We start from the raw sequence: 24,492 nt of genomic DNA on the forward strand, positions 1-24,492 counted from the left end.
TGTCTTCTTTGACTCTATGACAAAGCCCTAAAAACACACAATGGGTGCTTGACCTATAAATACAATGACTTTGAGCAAAAAACCCATGTTATAAAAATAATAATAATATTTTTCTTTTCTCTTTTACATGAAATACAAAAATCAAGAGTACATAAGACATTATGAAGACTGAACCTAATTACATTATCCAACACTTCCTCCAAGCATTTGAGGAATAACAAGGTTTTCTTTTCCTTAATCATTGAAGAATTGAAAACCTAAATTACAAACCATAGCAAGTTAGTTTATTTCCCCTAGTTTTTGTTTGGATTTAAAATCACTCCAAACAAAACCCTAGAATAGTTTGTATCCTAGGCTCCATTTTCCCTAGATTGATAAGGCACTAGTCTCTACCCTTTGTGGCATTTCTTTAAAACCCTAAATTCGTTTTCTTTTCTCTCTATGGTAAATTAGGTTTAAAATACAAAAAAATATTACGTTCTCATCATTTAATGACTTGTTGATGTATGCCCTAAGGTTAGGATTTGTTTAAAGATGCATTAGAAAAGCTAATTCAAAGTTTTTCATGCATTTTCAACGATTTTTTATGGTTGATGTCACACTTCATTTGCTATTATATGCCATATTATCTAATAAAATTTGTTGTAATTTTGTCCTTAGTTTACTCTTAAAGTAGCCTTCATCCCATACATTTTTTACACAATTTTAATGACTAAATTTCTTGATGTTATAAACTTTTGTTTTGTCGCAATTTGATGCCCCAACACCTTAGTTTATAGCAATATTGAGTTTTTCTTGATTTGGTGTTTTTAGATAATCTATTTGAGACTACTTAGGCTAACCTTAGTCTTTAGATTGATCCATAGGCCCTTTAAAGTTGAGTATTGCAATTATTCCTTCATCCATTGTAAACCTTAGTTTGTATTATCATTATTTAGTGGAGTTTTGTTGTAGGATCCTTAGGGGGCACTTAGCTTAAGATGCTAGGGTTACTTGATCCCTAACCTTACTAGGGTAGCCGCCTTTGTGTTGGATTGTGTCCTTCACTAAAGAGAGGGGAATAACTATTGAGATAATAGTGGTAACACTCTATTGTGTTGCACATTATCTAGATCACTTAGTGAAGTTTTACATTGGGTTTTAGATTTTGTTGTAATAGGCATCATGTTAGGATTTGAACTTAAGCTATTCTCATGATAATTATGCCAACTTGCTAGTAGCCCATATTTTAATAAAAACACAATTATATATGAATGTGCATGTGTAAGAATAACATGCCACATGGATAAGGTGATTAAAACACACATATATAGTCATGTCTATCAGAATAACTTGTGGCATGGATAGGGTTTCAACTTAGTTTTTGTAAACTCATTTTTATCTTCAAAAATAGATTTACAGATCCATTCTTCATAATGCAATAGGTGCTTTCCTTGCCAATTTAGTGTATTGTGGTGCCCTACTACAATGCTTTATTTTCTATAGACGAAGATGTGGAGGTTCCCCCTGCTTATTAAAGGTCCTCTCCTAAATAGCTCATATTATATTCTTCAATACATCCCTTCTTATAGAAGCTCCTCTCCTAGATAAATTTTTGTCATTCTTCTAAGGGTTATATCAACAAGGTGTACTTAGTTACCACCATTCCAATCATGTCGTTGTCATGAATGGATGTTGAAAATTTAACTCTTCATCATAGTGAAATTTAACATTTGGTTCATTTAAATTGCTTAGCCTCGATGAAGTTGTATATTAAAAACACCTCTACTTTTCTAAAAAAATAATTTCCTCTTCCTCGTATCAACAATAGAATTTTTAGCTCTAGTTAAAATTCTATGTTGTACAATGTGCCTTGCAAGTCTTCAATCTTATAGTTATGCAAAATTGTAAATCAAATGACAAAATTGAAGACACCACTGACATGCTTGTAATAATTGTAGTTGAGATTGAGTAATATATACCATGAAACAAACAAATTTTGGGTAAATTCAAAGATTAAATAAGTATATGGTTTATTTCCACTGATAAATGACATTATTTCCACTAATAAATGGTAAATAGAATATGAAATTATTTAATTTGATTTGCTTATGTGGAATATTTGTATAGAGCATAGAAAGAAAGAGAAATAGGACCAAAAAAATTGGAAGAGAATATAAAAAATACAAAATTAATGGTGTCTAGTTAAAATAGCACGATAACTTTCACTACTTTCTAAACATAAGTTTTCATGAAATAATGGATTTTATTGCATTATTAAAACTAGCAGATCTTAATGTAGATTCATTAATACTTTGATTATGATATTTGAAAAAAAAAAAATAGTTTACCAATTCCAAATATATTACTTCACACTAAAATATATACTTAACTCATGTCCTATGAAAATATGCTGAACATGTGGTCTCTTTCAAAATGCAATCTAATTAGTATATGCTATGTTATGCTATATTCCCATATTGGAATAAAATATAAGTTAAAAATCTTGACAAAACAATCATGAGAATGATGATGTTTTTAACTTATCTTTCTTCTCCATTAAAATATTTCTTTTTGCCAAGTACAAAATCCTAATGTATATGGTCTTGAACATATTAGTGTTCTCCAAAAAATATCTTTATATTGACTACACACACCCTTGTAAACACTTTAGAATGATTTTTGACTAGCTTTAGCCTCATTTGTTACGAAGTTACAAAACCACGAAAAACATTAGAAACTTCACTTCAACTATAGGGTTGCTCATCATTATGCTAAATGTATGAGAAAAATCATAATAGGCACTAATCCATGAACAATTTTCCTTCTTAAAATTATATTTTCATACTCAAACCCCAACTCTAACAAACTTACATAGATGTGGCCAAACTAATCTTCCCTATGTTCAAAACAAAACATAACTTGTTTGAAATAATATCTAAAAACCTATACAAATGAAAATAGTTATAGTTTCAATTTTCTTATTTTTAACGAAAAGCTACACTATTTCTTCAACATTTACAATTGAAATGATTCATTAAAATATTTTACCCACTATCTTTTCAACATTTTTCCTTTATATACCTAGAAATTTGTTTCTAATTTCTCCAAAAAAATAATTGCAATTTTCCTATTTTCAACATAAAAAGGCTACACTATAAATTCTTCAACATTTATAATTGAGTTGATTTGTTAAAATATTTTAACCACTATTTTCAACCTCCTTCCTTTAAATACTTAGAAATCTATTCGTAAATTTTCCTAGGAATTATCATTTAAATCTATTCCTAATTTTTCCTGGGAATTATCATTTGCTGTTGATTGTCATTTGTTAGAAAAAAAATTCTTAGCTTCCTATGTGAAGCATCTTCATTGTCTTTTAAAAGATGCAAACAATTTGTTCATGTTTCTCCGAAGAATTATTTATAAAACAATTGAAAATTTAATATGTTTATTCTTAAAAATGTCACCAAAATTTATAATAATTTAAATTGTTTCAAATCTTCGCAAAAATTAATGATCATAGACTTTGAGTGAGAGATAACTATACATGTTTCATTGCCATTTTTACCCTTACATTTACTAAGAAATTCAAGAAAAATGCCATTTTATTTTTATTTTTTTATAAGAGAATGAAACATCAAAAAATATTAAATTTATTAAACATTTACTTTATCTCTATATTTTCCTAATTGTTAAAAATCAAGAGCAAGATTGAGATGTTAAAAAACAAGAGCAAGATTGAGATACCTACTTCCTTTGCACACAAAATGAATCTTTATTCTTATTAAAATGAAAACCACTTTTCAGTTCTAAATTTATGTCAATTGCACTGATTTACACACACACACATTTTAATTCAGTTTTCAAACCAATAGTGGGGACAGTCATCACTGCCTGCTATCCACAAATGTACATTGACTCATCATTATTATTTAAAGAAAACCGCGGCAATTGGAATTTCCTGCTGGTAGTCTGTAACACACACACACACACATATATTAATTCAGTTTTCAAACCAATAGTGGGGACAGTCATCACTGACTGCTATCCACAAATGTACATTGACTCATCATTATTATTCAAAGAAAACCACAGCAGTTGGAATTTCCTGCTGGTAGTCTGTAAGGGAGCAGACTTTCACTCTTGCCAGATGCCAAAGCCTTGGGCCATTAACTTATTTCCTTGTGTCCGTGGAAGAGGAGTTCTTAGCCAAACAGAAGCAGTTTTAGGGCATAAATCAGGCTCATTCTCCAATATTTTTTTTTCAAACAATAATAAAACCTGTCATAACTCGGTGGTGAAAAAAATTTATTTACACCAGTAATATATTTATAAATAATTAAAATATTAAAATGAAAAAGAAAATAATATTAAAAAAATCAATCACAAAGATAACTTTATTTAAATAATTGGCATAATTCAATCACAAACACAACTTTGTTTAAATAATTGGCATCACACTCTTCCACCTTCACCTTGCCTACTCTTTACGATAGAATCTGTGCCTTAATTTACACTGCAACTTCTGTATTTGAAGTTGATCCCTATCCCACAAAAGAAAAGATAATAGTCCTTTTATATATATATATATATCAAATTTCAGAGTTCATAATTTCTATCTCTACAATGTTCAGGGTTCTCTGAGAACAACGACCAAGGGAGTTAATGGCATTTTAAAAGTTCTACCGCTGCATTCGTTCGCTAATAGGAAAATTGGGACCAGGCAAACAGACAAGCAAATATTAAAAAAAATATATTTTATTTTATTTATTTTAAACCATATTTATTTTCCTAGAAGTCCAAGCCAACACCATCCCATTATGCCTTGTAGCTGATACACCTTTTCAATATTTACACTAATGCTTTGTTAAACAGAAACTGCAGATACATCGAATAATGCTGAACTAATTAAACTTTTCCTGAGCTTTAAATTGAGGGCGCTTGGATAATATCGCCTCTTAAGCTGTATCCCATTTTACTGTTACTATTACAAGGGTACTTTTATCAACGATCCCTTATGGGAGACATTGATAATATCATTTTGAACATTAGTTCTGCACGTTAAGACTGTCGCGAAATAACAACGATAGAAAGTTCACGGAATGTAATATAATGCTATATAAAAATCTAGGAAGCTATAAGTAATGGCTTATAAGAATGTCTGCTTAGAAATATTCTACAGTTCAGTCCAATATGTCAGTAACCTGAAGCCTAGTCAACATGAGAAGTTCACGCACACCATATAACTAATGAATGCAATATGAGTTTGAAGCTTAAGCTTAAACTTCACAGGTCTTACTTCACTCACATGAAGCAGCTTATCTGTAAAAAATACCAAAAATCATTAAATGGGCCAATCATACTTCCACGTTGATAGATGTTCCAAAATATAAGCTGATAAGATCAAAGCATTTAATAAAGCAAGAAGATGCACAAAGTATACAAGTTTCTTGAACTTGCCTGCTACAAGTAGGCAACTACGTTAAAGTTGTCTTGGAACATCTAGGTATGCAACTAGATATTTAGACTTGGGACAGACAGTGTATTGTACTGCATTATATTTTTAGCGTTGACATAGGATGTAGTTAAAGTTGAGAGAGTATTTGTACAATAGCGACTGTTTTTTGTCCCATCCCATAGATCCTCAAGGTCTTCACTAAAGGTTAATGAGTTTCATTTCAAGAGATATATCTGGCCAGTATTTTACAGTGTCATGCTTCGCGTCCAAACACACATCGGTCGGGAAACCGTATGCATTGAAAGTATTCACTTGAAATGAAACATTCACCTATCAATCAACATACTTCTATTCAAAAGAGGCAAGTACCGTGTTGCCACCCGATTTTACAGTTGCTCCGTTGAAGCGTCAGTCATCGGTTCCTCGTTGAGATTCAGATCATTAATCTGTTCATATTCCAACTGCAGGGGATCCAAACCGAATGCACTAATAAAACAAATCTATTATACGAGGAGAGAACAAAAAATATGAAGCTAAAACAAAGAAGTCGACAATGTTCTTTTAATTTAATTTTCATTTTAATGATTTTTACCTGTGCTTGGTTATGGCATTGTTTCATTCTTCTGTATTCAGCCCGTGCCTGATATGACCCATACATGGCTTGGACACGTGTAATGGATCTTTCAACTCGTTCCTCAGCATATTTCCTTCCAATTTTGAAGAAGTCTTCTTCGCCATCACTTTCAGGTTCAGGTTCAAGTTCTGCATTTTCATATGAAATTTCATTGTCTGCACCAACTCCTCGTAAACCCTTACCCTTGTGACGCCAACGCAATATCGCCTTTTCGAGAATTCCAACAGACCACAAGATTTTGCGATATTGTTTTCTGATTCGATGCCCTCGATAGTATGCCTAAGCCATGAAAACAGGTCTACTCAGATAAAAAATCACAAATGCAATATCAATATCATTTGACTTGAGATAAAAGAGAAACCCTCTCCACTTAAAGATGCGACACAGCAGGCATTAAATAAAAGTAACTTTCATCAGGAAGGAGGATGTAAACATTGAAAATGCATCAAGAGAACACTCCAAAGATATTCCACAGAAGTACACATGAAAAGCAATAAATGACATCCCAAAGCAGGTTCATGAAATATTTCCAGGACACTGCTATTTTCCCAGCGGACCCAGCAAATAAGAGTATTATATTCTAAAGCTGTTGGTTAAGAAGGTTATTAACGATTTGTTTTACATACCATTCTTTCCATCATCAATTTTTTATCTACCTGAAATAAAATAAATGTGCATCCACACGGAGTCCAATTTCAGAGAGTCCAAATTCCCCTTGACAAAAAAGGAAAAAACGATGTTCACACAATTTGTATAATCGTTTCTCTCGACATCTATGAGACGCATGATAAACAAACCAATTCGGAAACTGCAAAAGATATAGAGAGTAGGGGATGGAATTGCAATTTTTACGTCATCTATTTAAATTTTATAGCTTTGTTCATTAATTTGACATAGTTGAATCGTTGAATGCCCTTCTTATCTCCCTGGAAGAAGAATGTTATGGGACAGCCAATGAGACACGGGGATGAGTTTCAGGAGATTTGCTTGGTGAATGACCAGTCCATTCCTTCATCAGAGTATCTGTTAGGGTGTGATATTGCAGATTCCGATGTTGAAGACCTTGAAGATCTTGCTGAAGCTCCCAAGGAAGATGTATCTCCTTTTGTTCTAAAAGAAGCATCTTGTGATGCTACTATACATTTTGCACGAGGACATTCCAACAACCACCACAAATTCCAGTGATGACAAGGGTTTGGTAAGTTGTGTTGATGCTTCTTTTCAAATTTCTAAATATGATGATGACTCATTTGATGTTTTGGAAAGGATGGATTTTCTACGAAATCCTTGGTTGATAAAAGAAATTCTAGATGCTTCTGTTATTTCATGTGATGAAGAAAGTGACAGCAACAATCATGATGGCTTAAGCACGTTTTACTTTGTTGGTAGACAGTTGAGAAATTGATGCCACATTTATCTACGCAGATCCCATTTATGACACCGATTGCAAAAGTATTATGGATGAAAAGTCAGATTTGCACATTAATTTTCCGATCAGCCCACTTTTTACTTTGTTGGTAGACAGTCGAGGCATTGATGCCGCATTTATGTATGCAGATCCCATTTATGAAACCGATTGCAATAGTCATATGGATGAAAAGTCAGATGTGCACATTCATTTTCGGATCAGCCTTGAAAGTAAATTCATAATCTCAGAAAAATCCATTCAAATTTCGTTTCCTGTAGTTTTGGACCACCAGATGTCAAGGATATTGAGGTATGTTGTGCATTTTCTACTTTTGTTGCATAGATCCCATTTATGACACCGATTGCAAAAGTATTATGGATGAAAAGTCAGATTTGCACATTAATTTTCCGATCAGCCCACTTTTTACTTTGTTGGTAGACAGTCGAGGCATTGATGCCGCATTTATGTATGCAGATCCCATTTATGAAACCGATTGCAATAGTCATATGGATGAAAAGTCAGATGTGCACATTCATTTTCGGATCAGCCTTGAAAGTAAATTCATAATCTCAGAAAAATCCATTCAAATTTCGTTTCCTGTAGTTTTGGACCACCAGATGTCAAGGATATTGAGGTATGTTGTGCATTTTCTACTTTTGTTGATCCACCATGCAGATCCATATGATTTCAGCAAGGGGGGGAAATTGTTGCATCATGGAGAAGACCATCATGAAATGGTGGGACATGGAAAGAAGGAATGCCAGGGTATGCAAATGCATCCTCTGACATTTTCAACCATTACTCCTACCATGCAGCAAACAAACGTAAAATCAACAAAAGAGTAGTGTTCTACTAACCCCACACTTGAACTAGCAGATCAAGAACAATGGATTGCTATCCTAGAACACCTTCGATTGGAATGTTGATGGAGTGGAAGAAACTCAAAAGACAAGCAAGGAGCATGCTATGACTTTGTCTTGCAGATTTGATGTTGTTAAAAGTCTTTGGGGAAGACACTAACAAGAAACTGTGGGATAAATTGGGAAATTTATACCAGCTGAAATCGCTAGTTAAGGTTAATAAGTTGTTTCTTCGGAAGAGACTTTACCCTCTGAGGATGAGAGAGGGTGATTTGGTCATAGAACACCTTCATACTTTCTTTTTTTAAACTAGAATTACAATTTTCTGGAGAATCGGTAACTTCAAAACACCGGCTGCCAAGATTACACCAAATACAACTATTTCATAAATGCCACAATGGGCCAGTTACGATGCAGCTAGGAAAACAAATTGTCCACCAAACCACTTGAGCCAAGATCCTTTGATGAACACCTTCATAAATTTAATAATGTGATAAATCATTGTGTGGATATCTCCATTATAAAAGAAAAAATATGTATCAGTCTATTGTGTTCTTTGGGAGACTCTTGGGATAGTCTAGTTGTGGCTATTGGGAGTAATATGTTGATTTTTCCATGGAGTTTTATATTAATACCCATTAATATTTCATTTTTCCTAAGTTTAGACTTAGGAACTCCATTAACAATATTAATTATTTTACTATCTCCTTAACTGGGTATAATCTGCCCAAACCATTTCTGGGTCTTGGAGATCTCATGTGCTTTAGCCTCTCCACCAATTTTCATGACTAGAGCACATCCAATGCTACTCCAAATCAACAGTTAGATCAACAAATTATATCCAACTTTCAAATTATAAACAATTTAACAAAATAAGAATTTGAAAATTGAAAATTTTGTTTACCTGGCTCATCTGCTTCCCTTGCAATCTTTGCTAGGTTCTTGCCAAAGGTACTTGTGGCTCTGCTGAAACAAGTGTTTTGTCGTTGTATCTCTAGTTGATCACTCTCCTTAGGGATCATGCGGTCAATGCAATCAATCAATCCATCTCTAACGTCCCCAATCAAAGCATCTACCACTAGAGCTTTATAATGAAACCTTGGGTTCAGAAAATACCCAGCGGCATGTATAGGGTAATGGAGTTGATTGTTCCATCTTTCATCAATGATTGCCCAAATGGGCCCATACTTAGCCACTCTATCCTAGTATACTGCCTTTATTTGCTCCTTTGCTTGATCCATAGCCTCATAAATGAAGCCCATAGCCAATCTTTCCCCATCCGCCAACTGCAACACCATAACCAGTGGCTTAGCAACCTTCACAACCTCTGCCTTTTTCCAAAATATATCTTCATTAACTTTCTTTTTCACATCTTTGCCATCATGTTTACGAGACCATTGGCATTCATTCCATTCATCACTGGAAAACACCCTTTCCAAGTTTCTATGTTGGGAAAGCATAGATTGCAATGTCAAAAAATGAGTTGCAAATCTAGTGATGGCAGGCTGATAATATCTCTCCCCCTTGTGTGTTTCCTCATCATGCTCAAAATCCATGAGTGATTGTAGATATATTTTGTTATGCTTTTGGCATGCTCTAAAATGTTCTTGACCCAATCTATTTTGCCAATATCCTCAAGCATGAGGTCTATGCAATGTGAAGCACATGGGGTCCAAAAGACAGTTTTTTGTTTTTCCTCTAACATTTACCAGCAAGAACATAGTTAGAGGCATTATCTGTGATGATTTGAACAACATTACCCACCCCCACCTCTTCAACAACCTCATCCAAAAGTTGAAACAACGAGTGTGCATCTTTCACCCTATCAGATGCATCAACTGATTTTAGAAACATGGTTCCTTGTGGGCAAAGGATAAGAAAGTTTATGATGGTATGGTTCCTTTGATCAGTCCATCCATCTGACATGATGGTACATCCTGTTCTTGCCCATGACCTTTTGAAATCTTTTAAATATTCATCAATGGTGGAAATTTATTTTTGCAAAAGAGATCCCCTTAACTCATGCAAAGTAGGGCCTTTGAAGCCTTTCCAACAGCAAATATGGCATCAAACATAAGTTCATAATATGGTGAATGAGAAGCATTGAAGGGGATATCGGAATCATACCAACATCTAGCTCTGTAATCACAGGTAGTCTCTCTCAATTCGTTCTTCCAATGGTCATCTAAAGTGGGCTGGATATGACATCTACTAGTTTGAGAACCATGTGCATTTGATGGAGAGGAGGGTGTGAAATAACTTTTGATATCACCCCTCTTTTTCATTTTACCCTTACCCTTTTCTTGCATAGACCCCAAAGAGGGAGGAACATAGCAAAAGGATGCATCAGTGCAAAGGATAGATGAAGAGCCCTCATAATCAAAATTGGGGTTGCCAGCCATCATTTGTTGTATACTCTTCTTCCTCCCAATTTCAGCTTCTATTTCTTTATTCCTAGCTTTTTCTTGCTCAAACTTCTCAAAGTTTCCTAGCAACTCCTTCGTAATCTCCCCAATTTGTTCTGATGGTGCTTCACATGGAGTAATTTGGCCTCTAATACCAACCAAGTGTTGTTTCTACCTATGAATGCCCCCTCCACCCTCCTTAATTTTTCTATGACAAAATTTGTAATGCATTTGATTATAAATCATTTCAGCATATGCCCAAGCAATATCTTTCACTCTAGGAGCCATTTTTGGACTTGGAAATGAAAGGAAAAAAAATCTGAAAATGAAAACAAAAAAATAAAATTGCTTCAATGTTCATTTATTTTACAAAAAAAAACTATTTTCAATTTTGAGATTTGCATAGAAAAAAACAAGCAAAAACAGATTTTAGAAGTGGAAAAAAAAAATACCTCTAGGCACAAACCACCTCCTCAATGCTGCTCCAACAAAACAACTCCTCAATGCTGCTCCAATACCTACCCAAAAAGCTCCTCACTGTTGCTCCAATGATTGCCCAAGACTCCTCATTGTTGCTCCAAAATCAAACTCCACAACTCAACACAATCTCCTCACAAATTCTCATACAAATGCAATGAGATAGTTGTGAATAAATGTGAGGGGTTGGGTAGCTTTTATAGGATTGGGAGAGGTAAATGGACCTCAAACATACCTAAAACCAAATTAGATTGCAGTGAGGGGTCCATTTTTCCCCCCAAAAAAGCCAAACAAGTCGTGCGTCGGCTTCACTAGCTAAATCGACCGAGTTTTCATAGGCTTGGCTTATAGTCGGACAGGTTGTTACCGAACTGGCCGAGTCAGCGATCGGCTCAGTCGGTTCGATAACAACCCGGCCTCTAAACTGTTTTCTTCATCGAGCTTAACCAGTCGGGGGTTGGCTCAGCCATATTTTAGAACAGAGGTCCAAGCCTTCCTGCAAATTTTAAGGCTTAGAGCACATTCAATGCTACCAAAAATCAATAGATAGAAGATGACACATACCCTCCCATCTCACCCAGGAAGAGACAAAACCTCATCTGGGCCTTGGATCAGCTATCATGTGTTAGGAGAAAATGTGTGGTCAGCAAGGAGGATCAGCTATCATGTGTTAGGAGAAAATGTGTGGTCAGCAAGGAAACGTGGTTCAAGTGCAACATCATCTCTATATGGCTGGGGTTTGAACAAGCAATGTGTGTGGTGTTGAAGAAGCCCATGGTGTGGCAATCAATGCTCTGCAATGATGGAGGCCCGTGGTTCTAAATGCTCATCCTACAAGTGCCATTATGACCCTCTCGAGGGCTTGGACCCCGTATAGGGAGACCAAGTCCAAGATGAAGACCCATTTGCAATCTTGTATAAGATCCAATGCGTCTCCTCACCTTCCAATAAAATTAATCATTAGTGTGTTGATTTTTTAGTAGATTGGGAGGTATTCCAAGCCCTACGATTCGAGTTTCGAGGGTGAAGGGCCACAAAAGTCACTGGTGGGCTTGGAACCCAAGGTTGGGGTTTTGTACCCAAAGGAGTGGGGCCAATACCATGAGGCATTCGAGCATGAGAAAATTTGAGGTGACAGACGATGTCGAGACAAAACTAACGCATTGAAAATTACTCAAATCGGAGCTCTAGATCATGAGTTATGAATTTTCGAATGTCACTATTGGGTTTTGCACAAGTCAGCCTAATGGAGGAAGACTTGTTGATAGATTGGCAAGCCCACATGGATGTCTTAAAGGAGCCCTCCTTTAGTGTATAAAAAGGAGGTGAGATGAATTCATTTGAGGCAATCTAAGTGAGCAACACAAGGGTAGTGTAGGAGTGAGATAGAAGCTCATTGAGGAGGAGGAATATCTCCGCCTTGGCCGCAGATAAAAGGAGCAGGAGCAATGAAGGAGAAAGAGGCATGAAGTGGAATTTTTCATGACTATTTGGGAGCCGCTTTTATCTAGCAAGAGGGTCGAGGAAAAGGAAGGTAAGTGTAGATCTATTGTGGCATAATTAAGTGTGGGTACCGCTGTTTTATGCAGGCCGTGAGCACAAGAGTATGGTGTGGGTAGGCTGCAAGCCTTAACACCTAAGAAAAGGACTGTGTGGGGTTGTTTGAGGGTAATAAAGTGCCCAAATCACTAACGTGGAGGCAAAGGAGTCTCATAGAGGGAAGCCGCAGCTAAAAAGGGATTGTGAAGGAGTGTTGAAGGGCTAATGTAGGCCACTGTTATGCCTTAACCAGGTCATAGTCATACATAAGTCAGTACATCAAACTTGGGACATGTTTGTAGCTAGATTTGTTTTGTGTTGGGTCATGTGTTGACCAGTTTGGATCAGGCTTATATGCAGCCTACAGGAGCCAATTGCTGAGGTTGACTTGGGTGGTTGGAAACCTCAACAAGGAGCAGATCTCATAGTGAATTGATTGGGTACCATTGACTGAAGAGGGCAGTGTGTTGGTGACCCAAAGTAGTCGTTTGACTAGCAATCATAAAGGGAGTTTGACCATTGAAGTTTGGGTGAAGTTGTTGAGCCTATGTGTAGCTCTTTGATGGACGAAAGAAGCTACAAGAAGGCAGATTGGAGCTTAGGTGTTGGACAACCTAGAAGTTTAGATTGGATCAGCCCGTGATCATTGAAGCAAAAGTGGCATGCAACAATGATATGTGGTAGCCCTCTTGGAGACTCTATGTGTTGTCCTTTGATGAACTAAGGGGAAGCTAGAGAGCAGAACGGGAGCGAAGGACCAACAAGACGAGATACGACATAGAGACTGCAGTGAGATTGTTACTGTATCTTGTATTCTTATACTTTTGGATAATTGAGGGCCATTATCCCTTGTATGGGAGCTCTAGACAGTTGTATTATATGTTGATTAATAGAATGAAGTTGGGTTGAAATTTGTAAAAGGTTGTCTATAATGTGCATATGTGATTTATTGCTTTATATTGTTCTGCTATGCAAAGTAGTTTTGTTGAGATTCTTGGTTTAGTAGCGTCACAGATTCTAAGATTTTATTCTAGACCCAAGATTGTGGAAATTCAACATGGTATCAGAGTATGTTTGAGCTACTTTGGAAGAAATTGAATCAAAGTGTGCACAACGAAGTATAGCTTAAGTGGGAGTTGTTCACATTGTAGGTGAAGGGCTCACTACAATGTCGAAGTTGCAAGCTGGTCTCCGGTATGAAGACAGGTTGGAGGGGTTGTCCAACTACAGCCCATGGAAAGAAAGGATCAAGTTGGTCTTGCAAGTCAACAGGATATGGGAGTTCGTCGAGATACCTCATTTGTCCGAGAAGAACACTACACATGAAATGTGGATGGCTCTTCAGAATTTGTTTCAGAACAAGAACAAGAATCGGGTACTGGTATTGGAGGATAAGTTGAAGCCCACCAAGATGATACAGAATGAAGGAGTGACTTTGTATCTGACGAGATTGTCTCAGGTCAAAGATGAGCTTGCTTTCGTCAGTGTGACTATTTCAGATTCTAATATGGTGAGGATTGCTTTGAAAGGGTTAACCGAGGAATGGAAGCCCTTCATTAAGGGGATCATTGCCAAAGAGAAGTTGCCATACTAGAATAGGTTGTGGGACGACTTCATTAAGGAAGAGTTATCAGACAAGGATCTTCATCCAAAGAAGAGGGCTTCAAATGATGACATGGCACTTACAACACGAATGAAGGGTAAGCAGAAGAAGGACCTCTGTAAAGTCAAGTGTTTCAACTGTGGCGAGATGGGTCATTTTTCGTCGAGATGTCCGATGAAGAAGAAGACAGGAGATGACGAGAAGAAGAAAGGGAAGCAATGTTGGAAAATGTAACTAGGTTCGGTCTTCATTAATATTTGAGTCATCATGAAATGTACTTATCAAAAGAATAAGGAAAAGAATTTTTATTATTGTAATAATGACTTATTAAAGCATGGGTTTCATGCTTGGGTCATCATTATATTAGTCAAAGTCCCCATTGTGGACTCCTAGGATTAATATTGAGTTTATAGTCTCATTGTATATTCAAAGAGACCCTTCTTAGGCTTTTGAATCATGTAAAAAGGTTTACTATTGAGTCAAATATAATTTATGTATCCTCCACACCAAGTCAGCCTAGAAGAGATCAAGTCAGCCTAAGGACACTAATTCGACCTCACTTGGAGCCTATAAATAGAAGCAAGTCGAAGTCATTTGGAGCATCTCATCTCAAGCTAATTTGATATCTCAAGAGAAGCTGGAGAAGTGTGAAGTAGGTCGAAGTGGGTCTAAGGAAGCTGAAGGAAGTGCGAGTTGGGTGGAGTCTAAGGAGAAGAAGAAAATCGAACTTTTGGTGCCTCTCACTCTCTCTCTCTCTGTTTCATGCCCTAATTTTGGAGATCAAAGTCTTCCAAGTTCCACGGATGCACGAAGCTTCCTGATGTCGGAAACAGCTGCATTATCGAAGTTGCTGGAAAAGAGGTCAAAGATCTAGGAGGCTGACTTGGTGTGGAGAAAAGGTTTGGTCTTTGTCTAGGGTAAAGAGTCTTAAAGAATACTATTGAAAGGAAGAATTTTTTATTGGGTTTTATCCTCAAGGGGGTTTTTCCCTGGCATAGTGCCTATATCTTTTGTCTCTTGTTTTGTGATCCTCGTACACACATAATATGGTAATTGCTTGATGAAAGATAAAATAATAAAGAAGTAAAAGAAGCCAACACAACTCACAAGTAATTATCAAGAAAGGAGAATCAAACCCTAATCTATTTGCATTGATTTTCCAACATGGAATTAGAGCTAAGTTCAAGAAAAGTCAAAGATCACTTTGTTGGCATGGATTCTCCCACCTTGATGAACTACATAAGAATGGGAATCAAAATTGTTGGAAGCTGGATCAAGAAGGTCATCTACTACTTATTCAGCAAAGTCAAAAGTCAAGGATTCTTGGCTGCTCTTACCGATTCTCTTAATGATGAAAATGCATGGATCATTGATAGTGGAGCCAAGAAAGTAAACAACTTCATACACTATCAAAGGAGCCATCTTCTCATGCAGTGGAATTGGGTGACAACAAAAGCTATGCTGTTAGAGACCTGGGATCAACATCGTTGAAGCTAGATAATGGATCGACGCTGCACTTCAACAACATTCTATATGTTCCAGGTTTGAAAAACAATTTTCTTTCTATTTCTTGTTTAGAAGTTAAAGGGGAAAGAGTTTCTTTTTTTGTTGGAAAAGTATTGGTTTGGGGAAAAGACTCTAGCATTGATTAGGCTAGTGTTATTGGAGTTCATGAAGGAAGGCTTTATAGAGTCATTACAACACCTCCTCAAGCTTTGGTTCATATGGAAATATGTCCCATTGAGCTATGGCATAGGAGGTATGGTCATCTACATTATAAGGTCATCCCTACTCTTAGTCAATTGGTTCATGGTATTCCCAATACGAAATTAGATCATGAAGGTGTGTGCAAGGGATGCTCTTTGGGAAAACAGACAAGAAAGCCATTTCATAATAGTGAAACTAGGTCTAAAGAAATATTAGACCTCATTCATTCCAATGTGTGTGGGCCCATGTCTGACAAATCACTTGGAGGCCATCTCTACTATGTGACATTCATTGATGACCATTCTAGAAAGACATGGCTCTACCTCCTCAAAACAAAAGATGAAGTATTTGATAAATTCAAGGAGTTTAGGGTTGAAGTGGAAACCCTAACCGAAAGAAAGATAAAAACTCTAAGGTCTAACAATGGTGGGGAATACACTTCTAAAGAATTGATTACATATTGTAAGGAAGCAATACTTTGGTCTCTACTGCAACAGAAAACAATCCCCTTTCCTTGCACGTGTGAGTGATGGATAACCCTAAAACAGTCCCAAACAGACCTTGCTCTTCCTTACTTACTTTCATTGGCTATACGACTTCCTTCCATGTGATCCTCGCACCTTTTACTGTAGTTTTGTACTTGTCTGAAATTCTGTTCTGAAATGAAGACACACTGCCCTATATATAGTTGTTTCCCATCAAAATAAGCCGACATGATTGCAAACTGGGCCGACGTGTCATTTGGAGAGGTATATTTATCTCTCTTGAAGCCGAGTTGAAGGAAGATGTCTTGTCCTTGTCTTGGAGGGCTTTCATACTTATCTAATGACATACAAAATGTAACATGCCCAAAGGGTCCTTCATACATGACATAGACTCAAATTGACTTTTATGACTAGATGACAAATCCTAAAGGCTCACAATGGGAGCCATCATTAAAATAAAATTCCTTTCTCATGAAACCCATGAGAAAAGAATTACAATAATTTTATTTTTCTTCTTTTCATCAATTACATAAAATTACAATTGCACATGTCATTATGAACACTGAACCTAGTTACACTTTTCAACACTCCCTCTTAACTAGGGAGGTTTATAGACCAATGATTTATAGACACCTTCATCATTGTCTCTCAAGGTACATACCCACCCAAGTGTTCACTTAGTATGACCTTCTAGGACTATTCTTATCTTGGGTTCCCAACCCTCAAAGAATATCGGTCCTCTTGCCTACTCTTATCTTGAATGCCCTCCACATCCTCAAAGAGTATTGGATGCCAAATGATTACCCAACCCTCGATTCTTTCTTCATGGGTGAAGACAAGAATGATGTGTCTATCATGTGTCTACATTTCCATTCATGGCCTTCATCTAGACTTACGGCTGTTAGTCCTGGTCTAGTGCATGACACATGAAATAGAAAAACACAATTGTCACTCCTTTGTAATCAAGGGTGATCTAATTCAAACTCCCTCTTGATCAGGGACTTATCAGAGCTCCCTCTTAGCTAGGGACTCTTCTATATATCAACAACTTCTTCTTTGTGGGTCCTTCAACTGCTTGATCAACTTCTCTCCTTGATGTCATGAAATTTAGTTGAGCTTCTTCCTTGTAGGGCAACAACCATCGATCACTTTCCTTCTTATTTCGTCATGTCATTCCTTTCTTCATGGAAAGTGGCCTTCTTGATACATATCTGGAACCTTCTTCATATTGCTACTTCTTTTCTCTCCATGCTTCTTTTAGGAGTTTCCATCCACCGCATGAATGATGGTTTCACTTGTACTTACAAGTCTTGTTCTAGTAGCCCTGCATGAACTCATCTAGATATTATTCAAGAAATCAAAACATTATATTAAATTAAATCATACCTTACGAGATGGCTCTTCATCATGACATCTTCTTGTAGGTATCAGCGTCTTGCACACATATTGTCACATCTCTCAAAGATATCCATTTTCAATGGTCTTCATCTTTTTTGGACTTTCATCAGAGGCTTCGTATCTTTCTGGGAGATTTCCTAGTCAAATCTTCGTGGTCTTTTGGATGTTGATTGCCTTCATCATGGTTGCATATCTTATGATTTCTTCCTTCCTCACACATTCCATTCCCAGTGGTTGCCAATCAGAGTTTCTTCATTGTAGTCGATCATCACATACTTCATATGAGGACATATTATGTTGATTTCATCTAATGTGACTTATGTTTTCTTGCATCCTTTCATAGGAGGAGATCCTTTTTCTTTTGATCATGCTTTTTAAGATGGAAGTGATGATCCATTTTACCTGCAACCATATGACATGACATCATAATATTAAACACAAGCATACATACCTAATTTTACCTTCAGGTCATCGAGGCTTCTTCTAGCAGCGTCCTTGATTGAAAAGATCTTCAATCCCTTGATATGCTTCATGTCATCACATCATCATCTCATGGATTCCATAAGTTGAAGTTCTTGTTGAAACACTTGCTTCCTCTCTAGATTAGTGAACCCTATGATGAGGATTCCATCATAGAATTTTGAAGATCTTGTATATCCCCAACTGGCAAATGTTTCCTTTTTGACTTGATGTATGATGAGCCTTAGATGACTCCTTATTTTCCTTCAATGTCCATTGAGGTTCCCAAGAGCTATATATCCTACATGTTGTCTCCCATGGATTTTGTCTGTCATGATCCCTATGGTGATGTTACGAGCTCTTGTTTTTAATGTTTCCATGATGCCATGATGCATCTTATTATCATTGTCATATCTTATAACACAAGATTTAGGAGCTTATGATAGGACCCTTTTGTGAGGGATACTATCTTACTCAGAGGAGAGATTTGTTACTCACTCTTTCCTTGGCCCTTTTCTTCAGCTTCCTCCATCTTTCAGTGATATGAGCTTCCAAACTCTTTCTATAGCATTGAATCTTAACTATACTTATTTTTGTCTTTGCTTGAGGACCAACCTTACCTTTCCTTTCTGCACATGGTTGAGTTCTTTAATCCTTCAATATTTTTTCCATCAACTTGTTTTTCTCTATTTAGCATAGAGACCACAAGTTGTTGAATGAGGTAACCTTCTTGTTCATGGACATTTGTTACCTTGCCTATCAATTAGAATGATGACGATTATCTTCCTTCCTAGATCTTGTAGATGGGATCTTATGAAGATATCCTACATCCCTTAATACCCTTTTCTCTTTCATGAAGAATAGATTCCAGTGACCTTCATTGCATCTTTAGAGAATGAGTTTATCACCTACATCACTTTGATGTCTCCAATATTGTTATGTGAGGGGATCATTTATAAGCATCCCTTTCCATAAATTCAAAGGAGACCTATTGATATGTTTAATGACTTTGGCTACTTAGAGGACTATCTCTATCCTCCTTTATGCAAGGAATCATGTTGACCCATCCAACCTATAGATGTCTTTGCAATCATGAAGTCATTTAACCAAATATATAAATTGAAAAGATACTTACTTGTCATGTGAAGATGAAATCTTCACCTTGATTGCTTTGATGATGGTTGAAGCAGATGCATTGATGCTTCCTCCGGATGAGATCCTTGATGTAATGGTATGAAGCTTGCTTTCTTGTCTTCAAATTTCTTCGACTTCTACATCTGATTCTTATGATTAGCAAACTGTTGATGAACTTGGGATGGCATTGTCTTGCTATCACATAAGTGGATTATGAAATCTTGCAACATTATGTAGAACCATCGAGTCTTGATGTTGCTTGCTCTAATGATCATTTTATAGTAGAGACCCATCACCGAACACTTCCATTCTATATTGAGATCCTTGTGGTGTAGACTAAGATTGTGAGAGGCATCGAAAAATTGTCATGAACTCGAGTTTTAAGTACTTGTGATCAAAACTTCATTCTTTAACCGAGGTTTCTTAATCCTATTGTGGCACCGAGATTTCAATAGTATAGTACTGAGACTGTGAGTAGTATAGACTGTTGAAGGTTGTATATGCAAAAGGTCTTTGCTGTTGTAGATTGCTTGTTGCAGACTTGATCCTTCAACCTTTAAACCTTGCTTTGATGTCTCTTTTTACTACCTTCCTTTGACTTCAACACCTTAGCTCTGATACCATGTTGAAGAATCTAGGGCAAGTGGGATTAATGTGATTCTTCTTGTCTTGATAACTATTTGTGAGGCATTTTCATTTTCTTGTTAGCACAATCTTCTTCTTTACATTATTAGAGTGTGTGTTTCATATTTCATCAAATAGCTACCAAAAGAAAAGAGACAAGAACACAAGAAGTTGGCATTCTGCCAGGGCCAAAACCTCTCCCTCTTGGAGAGGAAAACCCGCACATAATTCTTCTTATAGAGATTCCAATTGACGAATACCAAGACCATGACCCTTGACCTACTAGGCCACTCCAAGACCAAGGCACCAATCCTCTTCTTTGTCACTGCTGAGATCATCATTATTGTTGTACCATGACTGCTCCTTCACTGAGATCATTGTTGTACCATGACTACTCCTTCATTGAGATCTTCATTACTGCTGCAACCTTCATCGAGATCTTGACCTTATCTTTATTATGATCATGACTGATATGAATGCAACTTATGCCGAGGATATGATTGTGTCTAGGATGTATGCTGCACCGAGATCCTTCTTATTATACCGGGACTATGAGAGGGTGTGACTATATGAGATCACCTGGATCCTTTACATCATACTTGAGCCAAGATTATGACTGTGTTAGATATGTTGAGACAGAGTTCTTCAAAACTTCAGGGAGACCGAGATTTCATCTGAGATCCTTATCTGAAAACCACAGGTATCCTTCTCCATACGAGGTCTTGTATCACTGTACCTTGTCCGAGATCTTTCCTGCACCCATCTGAGATAACAGAGACTAGACTGAGTTTTTCTGTCTTACTGTGCCATCTGAAGTTTTGTACCATACCTCCAAAAATTTCAGACAAGTCCGAGATTCTTGTTCTTCCTTTTCTGTGCAGACCCTAACTGGGTATATATAGTGGTTTGCCCCTATATTTGAGCCGACATGTCCACTGAAAAGATGTGTCTCCATATGTGAGTCGACTTGATGTTAATATTCATTTTGAAGCCAACTTAACAGTTCTCTTCATTGTTTTGCAGGCAGACTTCTTTGTGCTTGACTTGGAGGATTGTGCTTGGTCTTGGAGGGCTAATCTAGTCACTAGGTAGACTCATATACATTACATATATGCTCAAGAAGAGCCCTTCAACATTATTTTGACTCTTTGACTTTCCTAAACCTATGGAATGAGCAAGAAACTGATTCATATAATTTATAAAAATAATATTTCTTTTTCTTGACAAGTACAAAGATCAAAATTACATTGAAAAATACCAAACCTAGTTACACTTTTCTTCAACACTACCATTGGTGGTGGGAGGCTCAATCAAATCCTCCACCTGTTCCTGTTGTTCCATCTGCTAAGAACTACTTGGATCTCCTACTCCTGAGGAAACACTGGTGCGCTAGTTATGGTAATCGATCCTGATATTTATCCTCTTGCTTGTCCTTCCTATTGCCCCTACTACTGTTGGACTAATGGAAAATCTGTTGATTGATCTTCTGTTGGCATCTCTCGATATTTTATGAAAGCTCTATCTTCCATGAACTTTGCATCTTGTCATACTACAATTTTCATGTTGCTTGGAATGTACATTTTGTATGCTTTTGAGGTCTTGCTATACCCTACGAGGTTCCACTTTTCTGCAGTCTGATCCAGCATACTACGCTTCCCATTTGGAATGTGACAATATGCCACACTTCCCAGTATCCTGAGATGACTCACCTCCGGCTATTTCCCTATGAAGACTCCTTTAGGCATTTTCTTCCCCAATGTTCTGTGAGGAGATCTATTCTGGATATACACCACTGTGTTGCATGCCTATGCCCATAAGAATCTAGGCAAGTCCTGGTCATATAACATAGCGTTTGCTATCCCAACAAGTGTTCTATTCTTTCGCTCCACTACTCCATTCTACTATGGATTGTATGGAGTTGTCCACTCTCTTTTGATGCCCTCCTTTGCGCAGAAATCTGTGAAGTTTTTATCCGTATATTCTCCACCATTATCTGAACGCAATACCTTTATCTTTTTCCCTGTCATGTTTTCTACGAGAGCCTTAAACTCTCTAAACTGATCAAAGACCTCATCCTTGGTCTTTAAAAAATAGATCTAGGTTTTCTAGAGTGATCATCAATAAAGGTGACAAAGTACTCGCCACCACTAAGAGCTTTCATGGACATCGGGCCATAAATATCTGAGTGTATCAATCCCAACACGCCTCTTGCTCTGTTGTCACTTCTGGGAAAAGTTGCCTTAGCGTATTTCCCTAGTATGCATCCTCTGCATACATCATCATGCTCAGTACTGAGGACTGGAACTCCTATAATAGTCTCTCTGAGCATCCTCGGTGCTCCATGGTGTAAGTGTCACATTCGCCTGTGCCATAGTTCATTCATTTCCTTTTCCCCATTATGATTACTACCTATCAGTGCCATTTGAGATTTGCGCTACAATCTATACAATCTGTTGCTTCGAGCTCCAATTTGTCTCTTCTTCTTCCAGCTGGGATGTTTGACATACACTTTCCTTCCAACGAAGTATACATCGTACCCTTTGTCCTGTAATTAGGACATTGAAATCAGATTCATTCCTAACCCTGGCACATGCAGCACATTAGTGGCTCTTATGTTGGTTCCTACTTCCGTCTGAAACACTATGGTGCCTCTCCCTACTAGAGTACACTTTGTTCTATTTCCCATAATGATATGGAAGTCCATCTGTTCTTCTTGATAGCTAGGGAAGTGTTGGACACAAATTGTCATTGATGACAATATGGCAATATTCGAGGAGCAAACAGAGCAAAGAGTAGACAGAGCCATTGGAGGAAGCAAACAGAGCCAGCAGAGAGCATATCGGAGCGCAGATATATATATATATATATATATATATATATATATATATATATATATATATATATATATGCATGCATTTGAACAGCGATCAGGGGCCATATATGCCACAAAATACACTATCGGGAGCAGAACTCATATATATATATATATATATATGCATTTTGCTATCGGGCCCGTAAAACCCATATAGCATCACCCCTGTGTATTTATTTGTTTATTGCCAAATGCCTTTTTACACAGAGAAATCACACTAACACTAAGCGGATTTGGAAAGCGGACTTGAACCTTTATACATGGGAGTGTTGAATTGTATCGGGTCCAGCATGTTAATGTCGAGCCCTGAACCCTTGCGATTTGTGATTGCCAATGTATATCGCATCGACACTTCGAGAGCGGAGTTACAATGTGTCAAGCGGTCCATTGCGATCGCCGATAGCGATTAGTGATGTCGCATCAGACCTCCACCAAGGGCAACCCCCAATTGCGATACATATACATGCAGACCTGATGCAACATTATAGATGGGCTTAATATAATATCGCATCTAGTGGAGGATCGGCCATCGGCCATCGGCGATGCCATGGTCTTGATGTATAAAGGACCCCCGGAAGCCTTGAGCGCCGATTGCGATTATACTGCGGACCCGATACAGTATAGATGCGGGTGTAATATTTTTTGAAGTCTGCCCTTTAGTCTTTTTTGCCTGTTTTGCTCCTATTTCCTGTGTAATTGAATATTTGGCTTGCGCGGCATTTGGAGGCAGAAATACACTAAGGGATGCTCCAGATGGTTCAGGAGGCCTGAACGATAGCTCAGAAGGCTAGAATCAAGCCGATTGTGATTGCGATAGGACGTGGCATGTCCGTTAAACGAAACAGTCTCGGTGGATGCCTGTTATCATTGAAAAAACGGGCCTGTGTTACAATTTTAACACACGGTGACCATAAATCCAGGAAGCGGAATGGAAAGCTAGCGCAGAGGAAGCCACAATGACCAAGGAGGGAAGCCGAAAGATCAAGCTAGTCAAAGGAAATGACAGCGACCGAGGAGGAAGTCAAAGAGGCGGTGGAAAGCGGAAACAAAGAGTTTGAGGCATCTGAAATACATAAAATCGGAAAAACAAGGAGAGATCGATGTCGATGCATGCATAATCAGTGAGAGAGGAAGCCGAAGAACAGGCAAGAGGTAGGAGAGGCCAGAGAAGCAAGAGAACAGGAGAAAAGCAGAAGCTCAATAGGATTGGGAGCAGAGAACTGTAGCAGAACAGTTTATATTAGGTTTGGGTTGGAGCCCAAGAGGTTGGAGCCTCAAAATTGAACAGGATTGAAATCCTTGGGAGTTGGTCCTCCTGAGTGCAGAACTATTGCAAGACAGAGTTGATGCTCTGGAGGTTGGAACGTCACTGAAGTCCAAGTTGGAGCTTGGCAACTAATTGCAAACAGTTATATATATATATATGTGTGTGTGTGTGTGTGTGCTT

General features: G+C 37.4%; 1 protein-coding gene across 1 annotated transcript in view; it reads right to left on the reverse strand.

The window, feature by feature from the left end:
• Positions 1–5,372: 5,372 nt before the first annotated feature.
• The window catches only part of LOC149177918 (calmodulin-binding transcription activator), a 340,027-nt gene continuing 320,907 nt past the window's right edge, over positions 5,373–24,492 (reverse strand). The window contains exons 10-11 of the mRNA XM_089421919.1: positions 6,033–6,353; positions 5,373–5,901 (exon numbers count right to left, since the gene is read on the reverse strand). Coding sequence (XP_089278045.1) covers positions 5,827–5,901; positions 6,033–6,353 — 396 coding nt within the window. The 3' untranslated portion in view covers positions 5,373–5,826. The remainder of the gene's footprint in view (positions 5,902–6,032; positions 6,354–24,492) is intronic.

The sequence above is a fragment of the Pinus tabuliformis genome, chromosome 4_1 (genome assembly GCF_031772625.1).
Source record: "Pinus tabuliformis cultivar Carrire ecotype Pingquan chromosome 4_1, CPIR1, whole genome shotgun sequence".
NCBI classification, from domain to species: domain Eukaryota; kingdom Viridiplantae; phylum Streptophyta; class Pinopsida; order Pinales; family Pinaceae; genus Pinus; species Pinus tabuliformis.